The sequence below is a fragment of the Myotis daubentonii genome, chromosome 6 (assembly GCF_963259705.1).
Source record: "Myotis daubentonii chromosome 6, mMyoDau2.1, whole genome shotgun sequence".
Taxonomy (NCBI): domain Eukaryota; kingdom Metazoa; phylum Chordata; class Mammalia; order Chiroptera; family Vespertilionidae; genus Myotis; species Myotis daubentonii.
In genome coordinates, this window is record NC_081845.1 from 1,081,632 (window position 1) to 1,101,789 (window position 20,158).

The 20,158-nt window shown below is 64.1% G+C and overlaps 1 protein-coding gene and 1 long non-coding RNA gene across 3 annotated transcripts; one reads left to right on the forward strand and one right to left on the reverse strand.

Moving 5' to 3' along the window:
- Positions 1-1,313: 1,313 nt before the first annotated feature.
- UNC93A (unc-93 homolog A) lies at positions 1,314-17,376 on the forward strand. 2 transcript variants are annotated; one of them, XM_059699856.1, is made up of 11 exons: positions 1,314-1,435; positions 3,927-4,153; positions 4,262-4,463; positions 4,763-4,856; positions 5,839-6,020; positions 7,014-7,243; positions 9,828-9,953; positions 10,859-11,067; positions 12,424-12,559; positions 13,789-13,920; positions 16,810-17,376. In XM_059699856.1, exons 4-11 carry the CDS (start codon positions 4,770-4,772, stop codon positions 17,067-17,069), a joined length of 1,362 nt encoding a protein of 453 aa, XP_059555839.1. In that variant the 5' UTR covers positions 1,314-1,435; positions 3,927-4,153; positions 4,262-4,463; positions 4,763-4,769; the 3' UTR covers positions 17,070-17,376. The 2 variants fall into 2 exon arrangements, with proteins under 2 accessions (XP_059555839.1, XP_059555838.1); XM_059699855.1 differs by lacking the exons at positions 1,314-1,435; positions 3,927-4,153; positions 4,262-4,463 and having other exon boundaries at positions 4,744-4,856.
- On the reverse strand, positions 17,226-18,213 carry LOC132236699 (uncharacterized). The gene is made up of 3 exons (XR_009453337.1): positions 17,631-18,213; positions 17,542-17,600; positions 17,226-17,363 (listed from the first exon to the last, which is right to left on the reverse strand). It is a non-coding gene; the product is annotated as an uncharacterized LOC132236699 (long non-coding RNA).
- Positions 18,214-20,158: the final 1,945 nt, after the last annotated feature.

Here is a 20,158-nt window from a genome sequence, read left to right on the forward strand (position 1 = left end):
CCCCCACTGGGGATGGAGCCCGCAACCCGGGCCTGTGCCCTGACCGGGAATCGCACCATGACCTCCGGGTTCACAGGTCGCGCTCAGCCCCTGCGCCGGCCCTCTTAGCCTCGAGGCACTTCAGGCTGAGACCGCGGTTTGCTTCCCGGGCTGTGAGGGTGTGGGGCCGCCTCCTTCCGGGGGCTCCTCGTTTCCTTCATGGAACGCTCCCCACCTTACTCCTCTCCTGACAGGACAGACGGGCCAGGATTTCCGTCTTTGTGCCCCTCGGGGCGTCAGAGTTCAGTGGCTCGTGTCTCGTGATCGGACGCGTGGGCTAGGGCTCAGGCGGTGAAGGACCTTCCCTCCTGCTCATCTCCTTGTCCATCGTGTGCTGCCTCTCCAAGCGAGGCCAGGCCCGGCGCCCTGCCGATGGCTGGGAGCGGACTGCGGCCTTGGCGGGAACACGGCGTCCCCCAGGGCCTTCGACCATGACTATCAGGAGGTTGAGGCCAGGACATGGCCGGAGCAGCAGACACATCAAAGCGCCGAAGGCCACCAGCCTGCCGCCGGCCCGGGCTGTTCCTTTCCGGTGTTTGCCACCCTGGCGTCGATCGGGCACATCGGGAGCTCTCTGTCGGCACCGGCTCCTCCTGGCTCCGCCAACGCCTGGCCGTCAGCAATGCCGCCCTCCAAAGCCCTCGGCAGGAGAGCTGGGCCGAGGTGGCGCTGGGCCGAGGTGGCAGAGGCCGGGGCGCTGCCTTCCCGACGCTGACAGGACCAAGTGCTGAGCAGCAAGGAGGAGGCTCCCATTGCAGATGGAGGGCTGATGGGTCTTGGGAAGCTGCCACCCGAGGCCCCTGCTCCTCAGAGGAGCACACATCCAGCTAATCCTAGACCGGCCGCGGGGTGCAGCCCGGCGTGGGAAGCGACCCTCTCCCGGGGGAGCACCCATAGCCAGGTCCCTTCGTGGGAAAAGAACACAAGTGACTTGTACACACGGGAGTGATGCCCCCCCCCCCCTTGTAATCGGGAAACGCACGGTAAACCCTGGGCCTGTCTCTGCCCAGCAGGCGAGGCGAAGACGAGGACCAGGGAGCAAGGTCCAGGCACCGCCTCCCGCACTGCACCTGCCCCAGGGTCACTCCCCGAGGAAACGGGCTAGGGTCCAAGTTCACACAGTGCGCAGGAATGCTGCTCCGTGGACTTCCCTGGCGCCTGCACGCGGGCTCCCTCTCGGGAGCCACCCCCTCCCCCCGCCCACAGGTGCACCACGTGTACCCTCCTCCCTCCCCAGCTCCCAGGCCCTTCTTCTGTCCCGTGTTTCCCGAGCCCATTTCTTCTGCCTCCGGAGGGAAAGGAACAGCCACCAAACAGCTGAAGGGTGGTCGCTACAGTTTTGCTCCGAACCACAAAGAGCTAGGAGCGGCTTCCGTGTGGACACAGGGGCCACCAGGTGAGTGACGGGACCGCCGTGCGGCCAGGAGCCACGCGGGTCACGGAGACAGTCCTGACCTGCACTTAATCACGCCCAAGGCTGGCCCAGGGCTTGGTTCCACTGAAAAGTGAACAGCAGAAACACGTACAGATGATCCCACGCATGTGAAACGTGTGTGGATGTGTGGCAGTGGCTCCCACGTGGCTGAGGGATGTGGGCTGCGGGAGGGGCAGCACGTAAACAAAGCTGGACCAGGTGCATGAGACTGAGTGGATTCAAATCCCGCGAGAACGTTGTGACCACGCCCTTCCTTTGCCTCGTGGGATCTGCTGTGAAATAAAGACTCGGCTCGCAGGCCGTGGCGCCGTCTCCCCATCAGAGAGGGCAGCGTCCCACCCAGACCCAGCCTTCTTCTCTTGTCGGTCTTTTCTAATCCTTCAGGCTCACCCATGGCCGTGCCGGCCGGCACAGGAGGCAAGCCAGACGTAAACTAGAGCGAGAGACAGCGGATGTGGGATGCCCCTCTGCCCTCCCTGCTGGAGGTCCAGACTCCTGGGCCGGACCAGCCCCCTCGGCCGGACCAGCCCCCTCGGCCGGGCCCCCTCCCGGCCCCGCTCGTGGTGACTTGCCCTGTGAGTCACTCTTCTCTTCCTATTTCAATCCTGTTCCCGCTCCCGGAGGATGCGCACAGAGCGTCCCTCAGGCTCAGCTCAGACGCCGCCCTGTGGGCCCGCCTCCTCCCCGGGCATCTGGCTCCTCGCTGTCCATGGCCCCGCCTGCCCATGGCCCCGCCTGCCCATGGTCCCTCGTGTCACAATGCAGCCACCTGCCCGCTGGCCGGAACCCCCACTCATGGGAGCCAGGAGGTCACGGGCAAGGGCGGCGCCTGCTCATAGCTCTAGCGCAGTCCCTTCCCCAGCTCCCCGCACACCATGGCGCCAGCTCCGTGAGCATGAGCGCTATGCGGAGAAGTAAGTCTGAGGGGCTGCCCAGCACCCCCCAGAGGAGCCCCAGGGGGCAGGTGGAGGCCGCACTGCAGGGCGCCGGGTGGAGGCAGCGCCCGCCATGGACACTGTGGTTGGATGCGGGGCCGGGGGAGCCGGGGGAGCCGGGGTAGAGCCGACCTCGGGCAGAGGTGAGACAGGGCTCCTGACGATGCCTGCTAGGTGGATGGTGTTGGCCTGAGTGATGGGGGAGGGGGGGCTGTGTGAGCCCCTGAATGGGAAGGCGATGGCCAAAGTGCCCGAGGCTGAGAACCTAAAGCCAATGAGAAGAACACCATGATTTTCAAAAATTACTATTTCCTCTCTTATTTTATTTTATTTTATTTTTAATTTTCTCTCTTTTAAAAATATATTTTTATTGATTTCAGAGAGGAAGGGAGAGGGAGACAGAGATAGAAACATCCGTGATGAGAGAACCATGGATCGGCTGCCTCCTGCACGCCCCTACTGGGGATCGAGCCCACAACCCCGGCATGCGCCCTGACCGGGAATTGAACCGTGACCTCCTGGCTCATAGGTCCACGCTCAGCCACGGAGCCGCGCTGGCCGGGCCATCACTATTTCCTCTGAGCCAAGGTCATATTGCAGGTAAGTTGATGTTGGTTCGGAGTTCCGTTGTGTGCACAGGCCGCCCTCAGGCTCCGAACCCGCGGGTGAGCGGATGAGGAGAGAACCGTGTAATGGACTGTCCACCCAGAGGCCCCGGGGCCCCAAACAGTGATGCTCCCGAGTGGGGGCCCGTCCTGCTGGCCTCACACGGAGAGAACGGCTCTGGGGCCCGAGTCCATTGGCAGAGGACGCCACCTGCGGGGCCGCCAGCCCCCGCCGGCGCACCCACGACCTTCCTCACAGGGGCCCTGCCAGGCGGTGCTGGCTGAGCCCCGCCCGCCCAGGGGACCGGACGACCCGAGCGGTGGGCTGGGCCGACTCAGGCTGGTCCCATCTGTGTCTTCCTTTCCTAGGGACTAGGCTTTGGGGCGTGGGCGTGGGGTGCTCTTTGCGGGGCTGGAATGAAAAGCAGCCGCGAACACGGGGTTTCTCACAAGGACACACAGCAGGGGTCCAGGCCGCCTCCTCTCCAGGCGGATCCCGGCAGCGCCCGCCGGTCCACCCGCCCCGGAGCTGAGGAGGCGGCGCCCGAGGGGACAGATCAGGGGACAGATCGTATCTCCTGTCTTACCACTCGGGGAGCTACCCAGCTGCGGACGCCACGCCCCCCTTCCCCCTTCCCCGACGTCCCTCAGAGCAGGAGTCGCCACGGAGGAGCCAGGGCCACACAAGGTGTCTTTGTAAAAACATGTTTCCTTTAAAATCCGTATTCTTCCTGAAAATGTGGGAGTAGTACATGGGTGTCGACTGTCCAGACCAGGCTGTGCTGAGTCTCCTGAGAGGCGCGCTGCGTGCGGGCGGCGTGTGCATGCGTGTCCGTGTGTGTGCGTGTGCGCACATTGGTATTCCTCGGCGCCCACCCTGTGTGTGTTCAGAAACCACCTCGCCGTTTCCAGTGGACGTTGAGAAACGCGCTCGCCCAGCCGCGCCGCTGGCCCCGCTCCCCGGAGAAGCAGCTGCTGAGCCAGGAATTCACAGACAGGCCGGGCCGCCTGCGCCAGCGGCTTTCGCAACACTTCCCCGGGCCCTGCTGACGGCAGGAGAGCTCACCAGCACGGCGCCGGCCGGCTGGCACTCCGACGGCTCCGGGTTCAGCAGCCACGTGCCGCCACGGGGGCCGGAGGTGAGGGCCACGGCGCGAGGTGAACCCGCAGGAGGGACGGCTGGGCTGGGGGCGCCCTGAGCCCCAACACCTGGCCCTGGGCTCCCATCAGCCCGTGACGCTTCCTAGGGTGAGCTGTCTGTCTCCAGGGACGTGTGTCCTTTGTTCCTCAAGACTGAAGTTCGCGCTGCGCACTGACCGTCTCTGTGGGCGTGGAGGGTGCCCTGTGTCCCTGCTGGTGCGAGCGCGCTCGTCTGTAGCGTGTGACGACTGTCTTCTGGAGCAGGACGCCAGCCCCTGGCTGCAGGACCACGTCTGGAAACGAAGGGGAGGGTAAGGACACGCACACACACACACACACACGCATACACACACATGCACGCACGGCTGAGCCGGCCTCCAGCCGTGCCGGGCGTGGCTGTGGGTTGCAGCAAAGGTGAATGAGTCACCTGGGCTGCTTCATGGCCTCAGCCAGAACCAAGTTCACCACCTCCCAGCTCAGTGACTATCGCCTCTAGCTCACGGCGGGCGGCGGGGGGTGGGGTGGGGGGAGACTCGGCGCGGCTGACTCCGTGCCCAGGGCCCACAGGAACCACAGCCCGAGAGCCCGCTGACGGTGGGCGCCCGTCGGGGGACGATGGACCGGAGCCTGCGGAACGTGCTGGTGGTGGCCCTGGGGTTCCTGCTTCTCTTCACGGCCTACGGCGGCCTCCAGAGCCTGCAGGTGCGCAGCCCGCTCGCCCCTCCGGCCTCAGGAATCCAGGTCACGGGGGGGGGGGGGGGGCCGGCTTCGCTCCCCGTGAACCTCGTCCCCAGCCCCCAGAGCAGCCCTGGTGTGGGCCTCCCTCCCCGCGCAGCCGGCACGCCCCGCGGTGGGCGCTGACCCTTGGACCCGCAGAGCAGGTCGGGGAGGCGACTGGAGAGGACAGCTCTGCCCCTGGGCGGGTGGCTGACGGGAGGCGCTGGGGGAGATGCTGGAATGTGTCAGAGTCCACGGGACCCTGGGGGTCAGGGCCGCTTCCAGCAAAGCCGTGACCGTGGACAGCGGGGGCGTCCGTGTGACCGCGGGGCTGCCTCTCCCCCGGGTCCCTCCGAAGGGCCTGGGAGGGGACTGACTGCTCGGTCCCAGGCAGCTACCCTTCCAGTCTGGCCCTTAACTGAACTGACCTCCGGGGGCCCAAGGCAGGGCACCTCCTCATCCTCCAGGGCCCACGCAGCCCCCACTCCTTCTAGAAAAGTCTCCTGACTCCACGGCCAACCTCAGTGCCCCACAAGCCCATCACCGACGCTGCTGACACCTGGCAGCTCTGCCACCATCCCTGACCCGCAGCCCTTTCCCCTGGGCCCAGCTCCCTCCTCCTCCTCCTCCTGCCCCCCCCCCTCCCGGCCTAGCTGCCCCTTCTGTCCTTGGAGGGTGGGGTGTCAGGGCAGGAGGCCTCTCAGCCACCTCCCCCCCGCACTTTCCCTCCGGGGTGTCTGGAAGCAGCGCCCCCACCCTCCCTCCTTCGGCTGGAGAAGGGCCTCCCCGGGCCGGCCGCTGAGGACTCGGGGCTGCAGAGGAGCCGCCCTGGGCCCCGGGCCGGCCGCTGAGGACTCGGGGCTGCAGAGGAGCCGCCCTGGGCCCGGGCCAGCCGCTGGGGTCTCGGGGCTGCAGAGGAGCCGCCCTGGGCCCGGGCCGGCCGCTGAGGGCCGCTTTGTCCCCACAGAGCAGCCTGTACAGCGACGAGGGCCTGGGCGTGACGGTGCTGAGCACGCTGTACGGCGCCGTGCTGCTGTCCTCCATGCTGCTGCCGCCGCTGCTCATCCGGGCGCTGGGCTGCAAGTGGACCATCGTCCTCTCCATGGCCTGCTACGTGGCTTTCTCCCTGGGCAACTTCTACGCCAGCTGGTACCACGGCCGCCCGTCCCGCCCGTCCCGCCCGTCCCGCCTGTCCCGCCTGGGGCAGCGGCACTCGCTCCACACGGCCCCTGGCACCCCTGCTCCTGCTCAGAATGAGCTCGGCTTCTGCTCCCCCGTGTCCGGCTCCGCCCCCTCCCGCCTCCCGGTCCCTCTGCCCCTCCTGCGGCCTGGGTGGGCCTCCCTCGGAGCGGGGACTTTCGGGGCCCAGTGACGACCGAGAATCCAAGCGTCCAGGGCGGTTTCAGGGAGACAGTGCGGAGGGGACCCTCACGCCCGCACACAGTGGGCGGCCCCCCGAGCGCACCTGCTCCCTGAAGGAAAGCGACCCCCCAGGGACTCTACGCGCCCCCAGGTGCACCCACCAGGCCTCCCTGTGAGGGACCCGCTCGCCACCCAAGCCGCCCCACCAGGGAGGCCTCGCAGCCTCTGTCTTGTTACCACGGAGTTTCCATGCAGCCCATGCACGCAGCCCTCGCTGTCCCACGGGAGCGGTGAGGGGCTCCTGGACCCGCCGCTCTTGTTCTTTTGTTTATATTTTTATTGATGTCAGAGAGGGAGGGAGAGAGAGAGACATCCATGATGAGGGAGAACCATGGATCGGCTGCCTCCTGCACGCCCCACACAGGGGATAGAGCCCGCAACCGGGCCTGTGCCCCGACCGGGAATCGAACCGTGACCGCCTGGTTCCTAGGTCGATGCTCAGCCCCTGAGCCACGCCGGCCGGGCTGGACCCAGCCCTCTTGATTGTAGTCTCGGCTCCTGGCCGTCGCCGTCCGGCACAGGGGAGGCCCTGGCCCTGCCTTTCACTCCCGCGAATGCACCTGAGCCGGGAAAGGGCCGCTCCGCCCGCGTCCCGGGTCTGACGGGTCAGGGGATGGGCCCGCCAGCCCACAGCACAGCCCCGCCCCGGGCCGCCCGGCTTCCTCCCCGCGGAGGGGAGCGTGGGGGCCGCGGCGCCTCACCTCGGCGCTTCCCTGACAGGTACACACTGATCCCCACCTCCATCCTGCTCGGCCTGGGCGCGGCCCCACTGTGGTCGGCTCAGTGCACCTACCTCACCATCGCGGGGAACTCGCACGCAGCGCAGGCGGGAAAGGTGGGCCTGGACGTGGTGAACCACTATTTCGGCATCTTCTTCCTCATTTTCCAGTCGTCGGGCGTGTGGGGCAACCTCATCTCGTCCCTCGTGTTCGGCCAGATGCCCACTCAAGGTGAAAGGGACGGGGCTGTGATGACCCGAGGGGTCCCTGGTCCCAGGTGCGCACGTCCTTACCTGGGACCCGAGCGGGTGACCACGGGAGGCCCTGCAGGCACGGCTCTCCACCTGCCCCTGCCTAGGCGTCACCTGCTCCCTGGCTCCTCCCGGGCCGTGTGGGTGGCCTGAGGGTCCCCCTTGGTCCTGGCCTCGCCCTCTGGGGGTGAGAGGCGCTGAGGCCGCCTGTGGAGCCTGGGTCTCCGCACTCAGCACTGTCCACTGTTCTCGAACAGTCCGATGACTTGTTTTCCCGCTGAACTGACCCGCTGACCAGCGTGTCACATGCTGAGACCACTGACGCCTCCACCGGTCTGAACATTTGCTGACTGACGTTTTTGTTTCTTTTTTATTATATTTTTTGTTTTGTTTTTAATATATTTTTACTAGGGGCCCGGTGCACGAAATTCGTGAACTGGGTGTGTGGGGGGGGGAGTGTCCCTCAGCCCAGCCTGCCCCCTCTCACATACTGGGAGCCCTCAGGCGTTGACCCCCATCACCCTCCAATTGCAGGATCCGCCCCTTGCCCAGGCCTGACGCCTCTGACAGGGGACCCTCATTTCCCCCCATCACTGGTTCTGCCCCCAGCCCAGGCATGATGCCTCTGGCCCAGGCATCAGGCCTGGGCAGGGGACCCCCAGACCCCTCTGATTGCTGGCTCTGCCCCTTGCCCAGGCCTGATGCCTCGGCCAGAGGCGTAGACCCCCATCACCCTCTGATCACCTGATCGGCCCCTTGCCCAGGCCTGACGCCTCTGCCAGAGGTGTCAGGCTTGGACAGGGGACCCCCATCTCCCCCCAATCACTGGCTCTGGCCCCTGCCCAGGCCTGAGGCCTCTGGCCCAGGAATCATGCCTGGGCAGGGGACCCCCATCTCTCTCTGATCACTTGCTCCACCCCCCGCCCAAGCCTGACGCCTCTGACCCAGGCTTCAGGCCTGGGCAAGGGGACCATCATATCCCCCCAATCCCCGGCTCAGCCCCCCGCCCAGGCCTGATGCCTCGGCCAGAGGAGTTGACCCTCATCACCCTCCGATCACCAATCACCGGATCGGCCCCTTGACCAGGCCTGAGGCCTCCGGCAGAGGTGTCAGGCCTGGGCAGGGGACCCCCAGCTCCCGGCGGTTGCAGGCTCCGCCCCTGCCCAGGCCTAACACCTCTGGCTGAGGTGTCCGGCTCGGGCAGCAGGGACCCACAGCTGCAGCGGCCCCGAGATCGTGGGCTCCGCTTTAGGCCCAGGCAAGGGACCCCTAGCTCCCGGGACTGCCAGCTTCGACCATGCCCAGCTCCCATCGCTGGCTCCACCCCTACTTCCTGCTATCACTGGCCAGGGCGGCAAAGGCGCCTGATTCTCTGATCATGGCTGGAGGGCAGGGCAAAGGCGGCCCCAGGGCCGCCTTTGCCCTGCCCCCCAGCTCTTAGCTCCCCCCTGGGTTTCTGATCACTGTCAGTGGCAGGGGGCTTCTTCCTGCTTTCCCTTTCGCCTCCCTGCATTGTGCCTACATATGCAAATTAACCGCCATCTTGTTGGCAGTTAACTGTCAATCATAGTTGGCAGTTAATTTGCATATAGCCCTGATTAGCCAATGAAAAGGGTATCGTCGTACGCCAATTACCATTTTTCTCTTTTATTAGTGTAGATTGACTTCAGAGAGGAAGGGAGAGGGAGAGAGAGATAGAAACTCAATGATGAGAGAGAATCATCGATTGGCTGCCTCCTGCACACCCCACCCTGGGGATGGAGCCCACAACCCGGGCCTGTGCCCTGACCGGGAATCGAACCCTGACCTCCTGGTTCACAGGTCAACGCGCAACCACTGAGCCACGCCGGCCGGGCTGACTGATGGAAGGCCCTGGCCAAACGTGGGTGTAAAGCGTGTACCTGTCTTATGCCGCCCTGGGATGTCCGAGGATTTAGACCAAGGGCCGAGGACATAAGTCTCTGATTCTCACAGGAGACCTTTATCGATGGGGGAGTCCTGACCCCTGACCTCTGGGACCCCTTCCAGCCCGGCCCTCCAGTCTGCCCCGCGTAGGAAGTCCGGCCCTGGGGAAACTATGGCACCCGCCTTCCCTCGCCCCTCCCCTCCCCCGTGCGATGTGATAGCTCCCATCTCACTCTAGCCGACAAGGAAGCCAACGCTCAGAAAAGACACGACATGGCCTGCCGAGGTCCTGGGCTGGAGAAACGGGTCTGAATGAGGACCAGCCTTCCCGACACCCATCCCCAGACCCACTCTTTCTTCTAATGAATGTGGAAAAGTTGAAACTGTTCATTCATGTCAAAGAGTCACTGCACCAGTAGCCAACATGGATTGCACGTTTGTCCGAACTGGCTTAAGATCAGGCGTGCGGACAGGGGCCCCCGGGGAATGTCCTCCGAGACACTTGGCCACACCACCCTGCTCTGTGACACTGAGCCGTGGCGATGTCTGGTTGGGGGTGGGTCTGCCCTCCCTTTCCCGGCCACTTCCACTCCCCGTGTCCCACATCCCTTCAGCTTCCCTGGGTCCTCACGCCCCCGCGCCTCCCCCTCCCCTCCCAGGGGCCATCCCCGAGGAGCAGCTCCTGTCCTGCGGGGCCAACGACTGCCTGATGGCCACGGCGCCCGGCAACAGCACCCAGCGCCCGACCCAGGAGCTGATCTACACGCTGCTGGGCATCTACACAGGTGTGCGGGGCGCGGAGCGTGTCTCCTGGGGTTTGATGCCTGCCTTCCTTGCCGGGGCTTATAAGTCTCTCTCCTCTACACAAGGCCGCGTTCCCATAGAGACAAAAAACAGGAAAGGGGGAGAATGGGCCGAAGGGCAGAGAGCACTGCCTCCCTGAGCGACTTCCCAGGGCGGCTGGGCCTCAGCCTCATCGCGAGGTTCTTCCGAGCGCAGTCTATTCCGTGTGCGACGCCCGCAATCCCCCGGTCAAGCCTCTTGAGAAGGTCCTGGGTCTCAGGGCAGCTCTGGACACACCCGTACCTCCCAGGAAACATGCAGCTTCCTTACCCGTGACCCCTCTCACAGGCCCCTGATGGGGCTTTGGGGGCAGTGTCCTAAAGGGGGGGGAGTGTCCTGGGGGGGCAGTGTCCTAGCGGGGGCTTAAAACCCATGGGGACCGTGAGGAAGGGACCCTGGCCACCTAGTGGGCAATGGGCACGCCTTCCCCAGGACGGCACACGGCAGGTAGGGGTGGTTTGGGAGGGCTTCACAGTTGACATTGCCAGAGTGCCCTGCGCCAGGCGTGGTGACCACTGTGTGTAGGAACCAAGGTGACAGGAGACCTGAGTGTGTCAGGTGTGGCCTGCAGGTCCCACCTGCAGTTGGGATTTGAGGTGGACTGTCACCTCCAGGGAGGAGGAAGGGACAGTGGAGCTGTGTCCTGTGGCCCCCTATGGTCCATTGCTCCTGGTCCCATTGCTCCTGGTCCCGTTGCTCCTGGTCCCGTGGCTCCTGTGTCCCATGGTTCCGGTGTTCCATGGCTCCTGGTCCTGTGGCTCTGGTCCCGTGGCTCCTGTGTCCTGTGGCTCCCAGTCCCGTGGCTCCTAGTCCCGGACCAGTAGCAGCTGCTGTGCTTCCCTTTCAGGGAGTGGCGTCCTGGCCATCCTGCTGGTCGCGCTCTTTCTCGACCCCATCAGAGAGGCTCCGGACAAAAGTGAAGGCGAGATGCCATCTGTTCTGTCCACTTTGCTGTCAACATTCAAGCTTTTCAGAGACAAACGCCTGCGTCTCCTCATGCTGCTGCCCATGTACAGCGGGTTCGAGCAGGCCTTCCTGGCAGGCGACTACACGAGGGTAGGGCCTGGCGGGTGGTGACGGAGGGAAGGGCCTGGTGGGTGGTGATGGAGGGAAGGGCCTGGTGGGTGGTGACTGAGGGAAGGGCCTGGTGGGTGGTGACTGAGGGAAGGGCCTGGTGGGTGGTGACTGAGGGAAGGGCCTGGTGGGTGGTGACTGAGGGAAGGGCCTGGTGGGTGGTGACTGAGGGAAGGGCCTGGTGGGTGGTGACGGAGGGAAGGGGGTAGGCAGGTATATAACTTGCTAAGTGACCCTCCCCCGATAGGTAGCACTACTTTTAGAGCAGTGTTAGGTGGAACGCACAGCAATTTCCCAAACGCCCTGCCCCCACACCACAGCCAACCAGCGGGTGCGCGTGCTGCCACCTGTGACTCTGCACCCACATGTCCGTCACCCATGTCCCGAGTTGACACGCGGGTCCCTCTTGGCACTGGGCATCCTGTGGGTGTGGACGAATGTGCAATGACATGGACCCCATGGTGGTGTCACACAGAACGTTTCGCTCCCCCAAACCCTCTGTGCTGCCTGGTCACCCCCCTCCACCTTTCCCACCTGCCTCTGGGCCGAGCGGGCAATGACCAGCCCACAGGAACGGCTCCCATGCACACGGCACGTGCTGAGCAGGCAAAGGCGTCCGGACATGTGTCCACACCATTAGGACAGGCCGCTCACAGGCCCAGCTCCGGGCTAGCACTGGATGGGCTGGACAGAGGCCCCCGCCAGGCCGGAGGGACAGGCCGCAGCCAGGTCAGAGGGACAGGCCACAGCCAGGCCGGAGGAACAGGCCGCAGCCAGGCCGGAGGGACAGGCCACAGCCAGGCCGGAGGGACAGGCCGCAGCCAGGCCGGAGAGACAGGCCGCAGCCAGGTCAGAGGGACAGGCCGCAGCCAGGCCGGAGGGACAGGCCGCAGCCAGGTCAGAGGGACAGGCCCCCGCCAGGCCGGAGAGACAGGCCGCAGCCAGGTCAGAGGGACAGGCCGCAGCCAGGCCGGAGGGACAGGCCCCTGCCAGGTCGGAGGGACAGGCCGCAGCCAGGCCGGAGGGACAGGCCGCAGCCAGGTCAGAGGGACAGGCCCCCGCCAGGCCGGAGAGACAGGCCGCAGCCAGGTCAGAGGGACAGGCCGCAGCCAGGCCGGAGGGACAGGCCCCCGCCAGGCCGGAGGGACAGGCCACAGCCAGGCCGGAGGGACAGGCCCCCGCCAGGCCGGAGGGACAGGCCGCAGCCAGGCCGGAGGGACAGGCCGCAGCCAGGCCGGAGGGACAGGCCAGCAGGACAGGCGGCAGGACAGGCGGCAGCAGATCGCCCACACCCCCGCCCAGCCCGGCCGGCGGAGCGTGACGGTCGTGTCCCCGCAGTCCTACACCACCTGCGCCCTCGGCATCCACTTTGTGGGCTACGTGATGATCTGCTTCTCGGCCACCAACGCGCTGTGCTCCGAGCTCTACGGGAAGCTGGCGCAGTACACGGGCCGGGCCCCCCTCTACGCCCTCGGTAGGTGGACGCGCCCAGCTCCCCCAGGAGCACCCCCCTCCCAGGAACCTGTCCCAGGGGCGGCACAGTGGTCTGCGCAGGGGCCCCGGGGGGCGGTGTGACGGGGCAGCGGCGGGGGCGGCGGGGGTCACGCAGCCCGTGAAGGTGCCGTGACCGTCCTCGGCCGTGGCTGAGGCGGTAGTAGGAGAGGGTTCTGAGGGCCGTGACCTGGGCTACCTGGTGCATGAAGGCTGAGTGTAAAGCGCCGGACTCCACGCCAAGCACACGCCACCTGCTCCCTCTGGGGAAGGACAGAGAACACGGGGATGAGAAATCGGGGCCTCACACAGTTACCTGGGCGGGGCCTCGGGGGTCTGTCAGCAGAGGGGACTGGGGCCGAGGAATTTGCGTCTCCCTCTCTTTTCCATCCTCCATCGCCCTGTGGGGTGACCCTGCCCACTTGGCAGATGAGCAAACTGAGGAACAGAGAGGGGTGGTGACTGCCCCAGGCCACACAGCCTCAGGGACCCCTGTGTCGGCAGTGTCCGGAGGCTCTGAGCTGCTCTGTGGCTACATTCTGAGGACACAGTGACTGCAGAAACCCGGTCCATTGGGGCAAAGTCAGGGGGACTGGCCCAGGCGGTGGTGCTGGCCTCTCCTGCTGTCCCCGCCCCAGCTCCCTTCCCCGAACGAAGAAGCCCTCCTCTCTCACTTCTGAGCCCCCATAATGTGGGGCTCCTCCGCCCAGGCAAGACAGGGTTTCCCTCTGTGACCCCCCACCCCCCACGCCACCCCCACCCCCCCGCAGGGTGAGGCGAGGCCAGAGCTGGCAGAGCTGAGATCAGACCCTTTCAACATCAAATCCACCTGCAGGAGGCAACCTTGAGCATTTTTGTTTTTCTTCAAAATATATTTATTGATGTCAGAGAGGAAAGGAGAGGGAGAGACAGATGGAAACCCTAATGATGAGAGAGAACCATGGACCGGCTGCCTCCTGCACACCCCCCACTGGGGATCGAGCCCTCAACCTGGGCCTGCGCCCGGACCAGGAATCGGACCGTGACCTCCTGGTTCATAGGTCCACGCTCAGCCCCTGAGCCCCGCCCGTCGGCCGGGCCAGTCTGGAGCGTCTTCAGGAAACACTATTCACACCACGAAGCGATGACCAGGAAAAGATCCCTCACTGTGAGCTCCCGGACACGCTCGCCTGTGGGCGTGGCCTTACCCGTGCGCCCCTCCCCCGCCCGCAGGTGCGGCCACCCACCTGTCCTGCATCATCGCCCTCCTGCTGTGGAGGCCGCACCCCGACCAGCTGCCCGTGTTCTTCGTGTTCTCCGGCCTCTGGGGCGTGGCCGACGCCGTCTGGCAGACGCAGAACAACGGTGAGTGCGCAGCACGGAGCCCCCTGCTCAGGTCCCCCACCCGCTGCCGTGGGGACTGGGGGGGAGGACCCGCTGCCCTGACTGCCGTGTCCGAGGTGCCTGTGGGTGGCTGGCTGGCCCGTCTTCCTCAGTGAGATGAGCCATAGAGGCGAGGGTTTGGGGGAGCCACCGGGAGAGAGGGACGCAGGGTGAGGGGGGCCACACCCGGAAGGCGGGGGGCGGCGGGCTGCCTGTGGCTGAGAATGAGGGATGAGGGTGGGCGCCGTAGCCCTGAGCTCCCACAGGCCCATCTGTGGCCCGTGAGGGGGTGTCGGGGCCCCCCATAGCAGGCCGCCACCCGTGCCCTGGCACCTGCAGCCGGGCCCGCCGCCCGGGCCCTGGGAGTGTCTCTGGGTGGAGGGGAGCCTTCTGCCGCATCGCCGTCACGTCAGCCTCAGTCGGGAAACACCTGGGACAGAGACTGGGGGGCTGGTCCCCCCAAGCCCTGAGCCCGCCGTGCCTGCACAGAGCCGACGCCCATGGCCTCTCGAGTCCTGGTCTCAGGTGGCCCCTCCCAGCAGCTGAGAAAACATCTTCAGACAAACCTGGCGTGGGTGGGTCTCCAGGCGTGGTTTCCACGTCGTTCCTGCTGCTCGGGGAGCCATGGCGTTCGAGGCCTCTGAGCGGGGACACGCGTGGGAGGCTCGGGGCTGTCACCTGGAGGGTCTGGGCCCAGGCGTCGGCCATGCTCAGCAGCAGACGCGGAACTCGCCGGCTTTCCTTGGCATCGGCGTGTAAGCCGGGCCCGGCCACGCCCCTGCGGGGGATCCGCACCCCCTGCCCCGGGAGCAGAGGGAGCGTGTCTGTCAGCATCGCCGGGCAGGGGGGGGGCACCCGGTGTTCCACTGAGCCCTCCGCAGGCAGACGCCACCTCGCTCCCTGAAATGCTAGCTGACGGTCTGAATTCACCTGGATTTCATTTTATTTTAAATGTTTTTTAATTGACTTCAGAGAGGAAGGGAGAGGGGGAGAGAAACATCAATGATGAGAGCGAATCAGGAATCGGCTGCCTCCTGCACACCCCTCACTGGGGATCGAGCCCGCAGCCCGGGCCTGGGCCCTGACCGGGAATCGAACCCTGACCTCCTGGTTCATAGGTCGATGCTCAGCCACTGAGCCACACCAGCTGGGCAGTTCACCTGGATTTTAAAAGTATTTACACACACGGGCTGGGTACGGGAATGGGGTGAGAAACCACAGGCTCTCTACAGCCACGCCCAGTCCCACGCGAGGGCGGCAGGAGTGCTCGGTCTCCTCCTCCCAGAGGCAGGGCCGCGGCTTTCACTCCATCTCATCAGGGACGAGGAGCCTCTGTGGAGAAGTTTGTCCGTGCGTCTGTCTCACAGGTGACGGGAGGCTCGAGGAGTGACGGGTAAAGGCTCGGAGAAGGCGCTCATTCGAAAGCAGTCATTCCCGTCTCTTGTGCAGATAAACAGCGGCTTTTCTCGGGAAGCTCAGTGGGTGGGGAAGTGGTTACTCACTCATTTGAGATTTCCTCGGGCGGCCGGTCTGCGCGGGCATGAGGCTGTCCCAGCCCAGCACTGGGCCGTCCGCACGTGCTCGGTGCAGCTCTGCCACCTCCCAAGAGCTGCTCTCGGTTTTGGTTTCTCTGGTTTTTTCTTTCTAAACAGCAAATTGGGCCCCGACACGGCCCTCGCTGCACGCGTGTCTCTGTGAGAGCAGCGTGTGCCACGCCCCAGTGAGCGACGGGGGGTCCCCACGTGACCTGACCCCCAGCTTCCCGCAGGCTCAGCAGCTCGGAGGCAGGAACCCCACCAGCTGCTGGGTGTTTGCCGAGGGGCGGCCCCAGCCTCTGCCCCCGCGTGGAGCTGGGCCCTGGCTCCTGTCTGTTTATTCGAGGCGACAGCGTGTGAGAGACACGGGTGCTGTTGCCGTAGCAACCCTCACGCGCCAATGCGCTGCCTTTCAGATGCAGAAGGTCTGATCTAAGAATACTCCTGCGGCCTGGCAGCTGCCATAGGGGCTGCTTTCTGGCAGGCAGACGACTGGGGAACCTGACCTCCTCCCGCCCCGTCCCCGCCCCCCCCTCCCAGTGAGATGCTGCCCACTGCCCCGTCCCCGTCCCTGTCCCTGTCTTCCCCTACCAGTGAGACGCTGCCCACCGCCCTGGTCTCGGCCTCCCCTCGCTGGTCTAGCCTCCTTCTTCAAGGACGGGGTCAGCGTCAGCACTGCCCCCCCACCCCCACCCTCCCATCTTCCCTGGGAGGAGGGGGCCACAGGGCAGGGCAAGAGCAGGCGCCTTTCTTTTTAGATAACTTTTTATTTTTTATTGACTTTAGAGCAGCGGTTCTCAACCTGTGGGTCGCGACCTCTTTGGGGGTCGAACGACCCTTTCACAGGGGTCGCCTAAGACCATCGGAAAACACATCTATAATTACATATTGTTTTTGTGATTCATCACTGTGCTTTAATGATGTTCAATTTGTAACAATGAAACTGGGGGTCACCACAACATGAGGAACTGTATTAAAGGGTCGTGGCATCAGGAAGGTTGAGAACTACTTCTTTAGAAAGAGGAAGGGAGAGGGAGAGAGAGAGAGAAACATCCCTGATGAGAGAGAATCACTGGTCGGCTGCCTCCTGCACGCCCCGCATGGGGACGGGGGATGGAGCCTGCCACCCAGGCTGTGCCCTGACCGGGAATCGAACCCTGACCTCCTGAGTCCTAGGCCTACGCTCAGCGGCTGAGCCGCGCCGGCCGGGCGGTGCTCTGTTCTGTTAAACAGAGAAGGTCCTGGCGGCTGAGCGCTGGGCAGAGGGCACGGGGTGCCGCTCCAGGAGCAGCGCCCGGCGGCTGGGCTCCGGCACCGAGACCCCTCTCCCCCGCAGTCCTCTTCGGCGCCCTGTTCGCCAAGCACAAGGAGGCCGCCTTCGCCCACTACCGCCTGTGGGAGGCCCTGGGCTTCGTGGTCGCCTTCGGCTACAGCACCTTCCTGTGCGTCCACGTCAAGCTCTACATCCTGCTGGCCGTGCTGAGCGCCGCCATGATGTCCTACGTGGCCGTCGAGGTCATGGAGTCCAGGACCCGGCCCGGGCCCCCGGCCGCGGTGACGCCAGCCGAGGCGGGAGAGACGCAGACGAAAATGTGACAGCGCCGCGCTCCACGCGGGCAGCGACCGAGGCTGCGCAGCAGGGGCCTCGAGGCTGTTGTCCACCCTTCACAACCGTGTTAGCAGGAGGTGCCACTCGAGAGACATAAGAGAGTTTTATTTTTGTACGTAAAGTTTTTCTATTCCACCAAGTGTTCGGTCCACCATCTCTCACCAATAAGGGTGAAGAGAGCACACAAGAAAAATCAGTGCCTTTCAGATGCGAGAGGAGAAGGTTTAGGGCGCGATCGCTGACGGAACTCACTCCGAGTCCTGGACTCAGCGGCGTGGTCACTGCTGGCGTGGACTTGCTGGCATGGTCACTGCTGGCGTGGACTTGCTGGCGTGGTCACTGCTGGCGTGGTCACTGCTGGCGTGGTCACCGCTGGCGTAGTCACTGTTGGTGTGGTCACTGCTGGCGTGGTCACTGCTGGCGTGGTCACTGCTGGCGTGGACTTGCTGGTATGGTCACTGCTGGTGTGGTCACTGCTGGCGTGGTCACTGCTGGCGTGGTCACCGCTGGCGTAGTCACTGCTGGCGTGGACTTGCTGGTGTGGTCACTGCTGGCAATGTCTTTAAGGACCAGAAGTCGCTTGAAACAATGCAGCCGCCCCGTGATGCCACCCCCGACGCCCAGGAGGCCACTGCTGCCTCCCGGGGCGTGTGACCCAGACAGACCACAGTCTGTGCTGCCTGAAACGGACAGCGTATGAGATTCTGAGTAAATACAACCGTATTGTGAACGTCTCCCGTCCAGGTACTTTTATTCCAAATATTCACGTAGAGATTGGGAGGGGGGAGGGTATAGGGGCGATAAAGGGTGATGCACGGAGACTCGAGTTGGGGTAGGGACACACAGTACAACGTACAGATGATGGGTTTAAATATTTTTAAAATTTATTTTTATTGATTTCAGAGAGGGAGAGGGAGATAGAAACATCAATGATGAGAGAGAATCATGGACCGGCTGCCTCCTGCACGCCCCCTACTGGGGATCGAGCCTGCAATCCAGGCATGTGCCCTGACCGGAAATCAAACCCGGGACCCTTCAGTCCGCAGGCTGACGCTCTATCCACTGAGTCAAACCAGCCAGAGCCAGATGATGTGTCTAGAACTGTGCACCTGAGGCCTGTATAATTTTCTTAACCAGGGTCACCCCAATAAATTCAATAAAAGAGAAAAAAATTAAAAATCAGTAATCCAATAATCCTCACCGGGATCACACAGGCAGCCGCAGGTCGGTGAGGGAGCAGGCTGCAGGCGGCCGAGCTGGGCTGCAAACGAGTGCGTGGCTGGGCGTGCCTTCGTGCTGCGTGTCCGCCTGGGGGTCGGCCCTGTGCTCAGCAGCCTCTCCGTCCCTCACGTCTTTCGTGGGTCCGAGGCGCTGGTCATGGCTCCGCTGCTCTCGTTCCAGGCGCTGCCTTCTCTCCTCCTCTCCGCGTCCTCTGCACCCGCTGGGACGGGGACCGTGGGCCCTGTGCTTTCTTTTCCCATGTGGCTCCTGCCCCTCCTGGTCTGTGCTCCTCTCCGCACGTCCCACCCTCCGCGCCCCGGCCCAGAGCCGCCAGGCCCCTCTCAAGGGCTCGCTTTCCCCTCCACCTCCCCTCGCTTCTCACTTCCTCAACCTTGACTCACACCCTCCCCCACCCACCTCCCCACACCGAGTCCTCTGGGCGGTCCCCGTAGCCTGTGACAACCCTGTGTGACACCTGTTTGTGCACGAACGTCTCCCCTGCCGGGCCCTACGCTTTCCAATGTCCGGTACGGACACTAGTGGGCGCTTCACGGATGTTTGCTGCGTGAGGAATATCCAGGAGGGTCCCTGAGGACCCACGGCTGTTACAGACCCGAACCTCCCAGCTGGAGGGACCCACGTGCCCTGCCCTCGCGGGAGGCCTGCACACCAAGGCTCCCTGAGCTCTTGGGACTGTGAAATGCATGCTCCCTGTCGCGGGAAATGCAAGCCCCCCTCCACCCCCTCGCCTCACCACCACCACCACCACCACATACACACATACACACACACTCACACACACACTCACACTCACACATACACACACACTCACACACATACACATACACACTCACACACACATACACATACACACTCACACACACACACACACACACTCTCACATACACACACACACACACTCACACACACATACACACACTCACACACATACACATACACACTCACACACACACTCACACACACACACTCACACTCACACACACACACACATACACACACATACACTCACACTCACATACACACACACACACTCACACACTCACACACACACACTGTCTCACATACACACACACACACATACACTCTCACACACACTCACACTCATACACACACACACACTCACACACACACACTCACACACACACATACACACCCACATACACACACACTCATACACACACACACACTCAGACACACACACAGACACACACTCACACATACACACACACTCTCACACACACACACATACACACACTCACACACACATACACACACACTCACACACACACACACTCACACACATACACACATTCATACACACTCACACACACACACTCACACACACTCTCTCACACACACACACACTCACACACTCTCACACACACACACACACACACACACACACACACACACACTCACACCCACTATGAGGAGCAGAGCCGCTCCTGTGGCTGAAGTTCCACTGGGTTAAAGGCTCCGCTGGAGGTGGCCGTGTGGCCAGGTGGCCAAGCACAGTATCTGGCTCGGTACCCCGCACGCCCAGGAAGATGTGCCAGACGGCGCCTGTGCCAGGAGCCGCGCCTCCTGCGGTGATGGAGGGAGCACGAGCCCGGCCCAGGCGCGGCCCGTCTGGTCTGGAGGCAGTGGCTGCGCCTACAGCTCCTCCGGGATAACCGGTAACAGCTGCCCCTGCTCTGCCCCTGCCCCCCAAGGGGAGGAACCGGCAGAGACACGGGGTGACCGCGCCCCGTCCTCCTCTCCCACTGGCTCCGCGCTCCGTGGGTAGCAAGCGGAAGGTAACGTGCCCAGTGGGTCCTGCGGGAGCTACTGGTGC

What these genes read in the sequence shown, in the direction of transcription:
- UNC93A (XM_059699856.1), top strand. Translation starts at nt 4,770, where the DNA reads ATGGACCGGAGCCTGCGGAACGTGCTGGTGGTGGCCCTGGGGTTCCTG. An exon ending in GGCAACTTCTACGCCAGCTG is followed by an intron (nt 6,021 to 7,013) that starts GTACCACGGCCG and finishes CTTCCCTGACAG; the next exon opens with GTACACACTGATCCCCACCT. An exon ending in TGGCAGGCGACTACACGAGG is followed by an intron (nt 11,068 to 12,423) that starts GTAGGGCCTGGC and finishes GTGTCCCCGCAG; the next exon opens with TCCTACACCACCTGCGCCCT.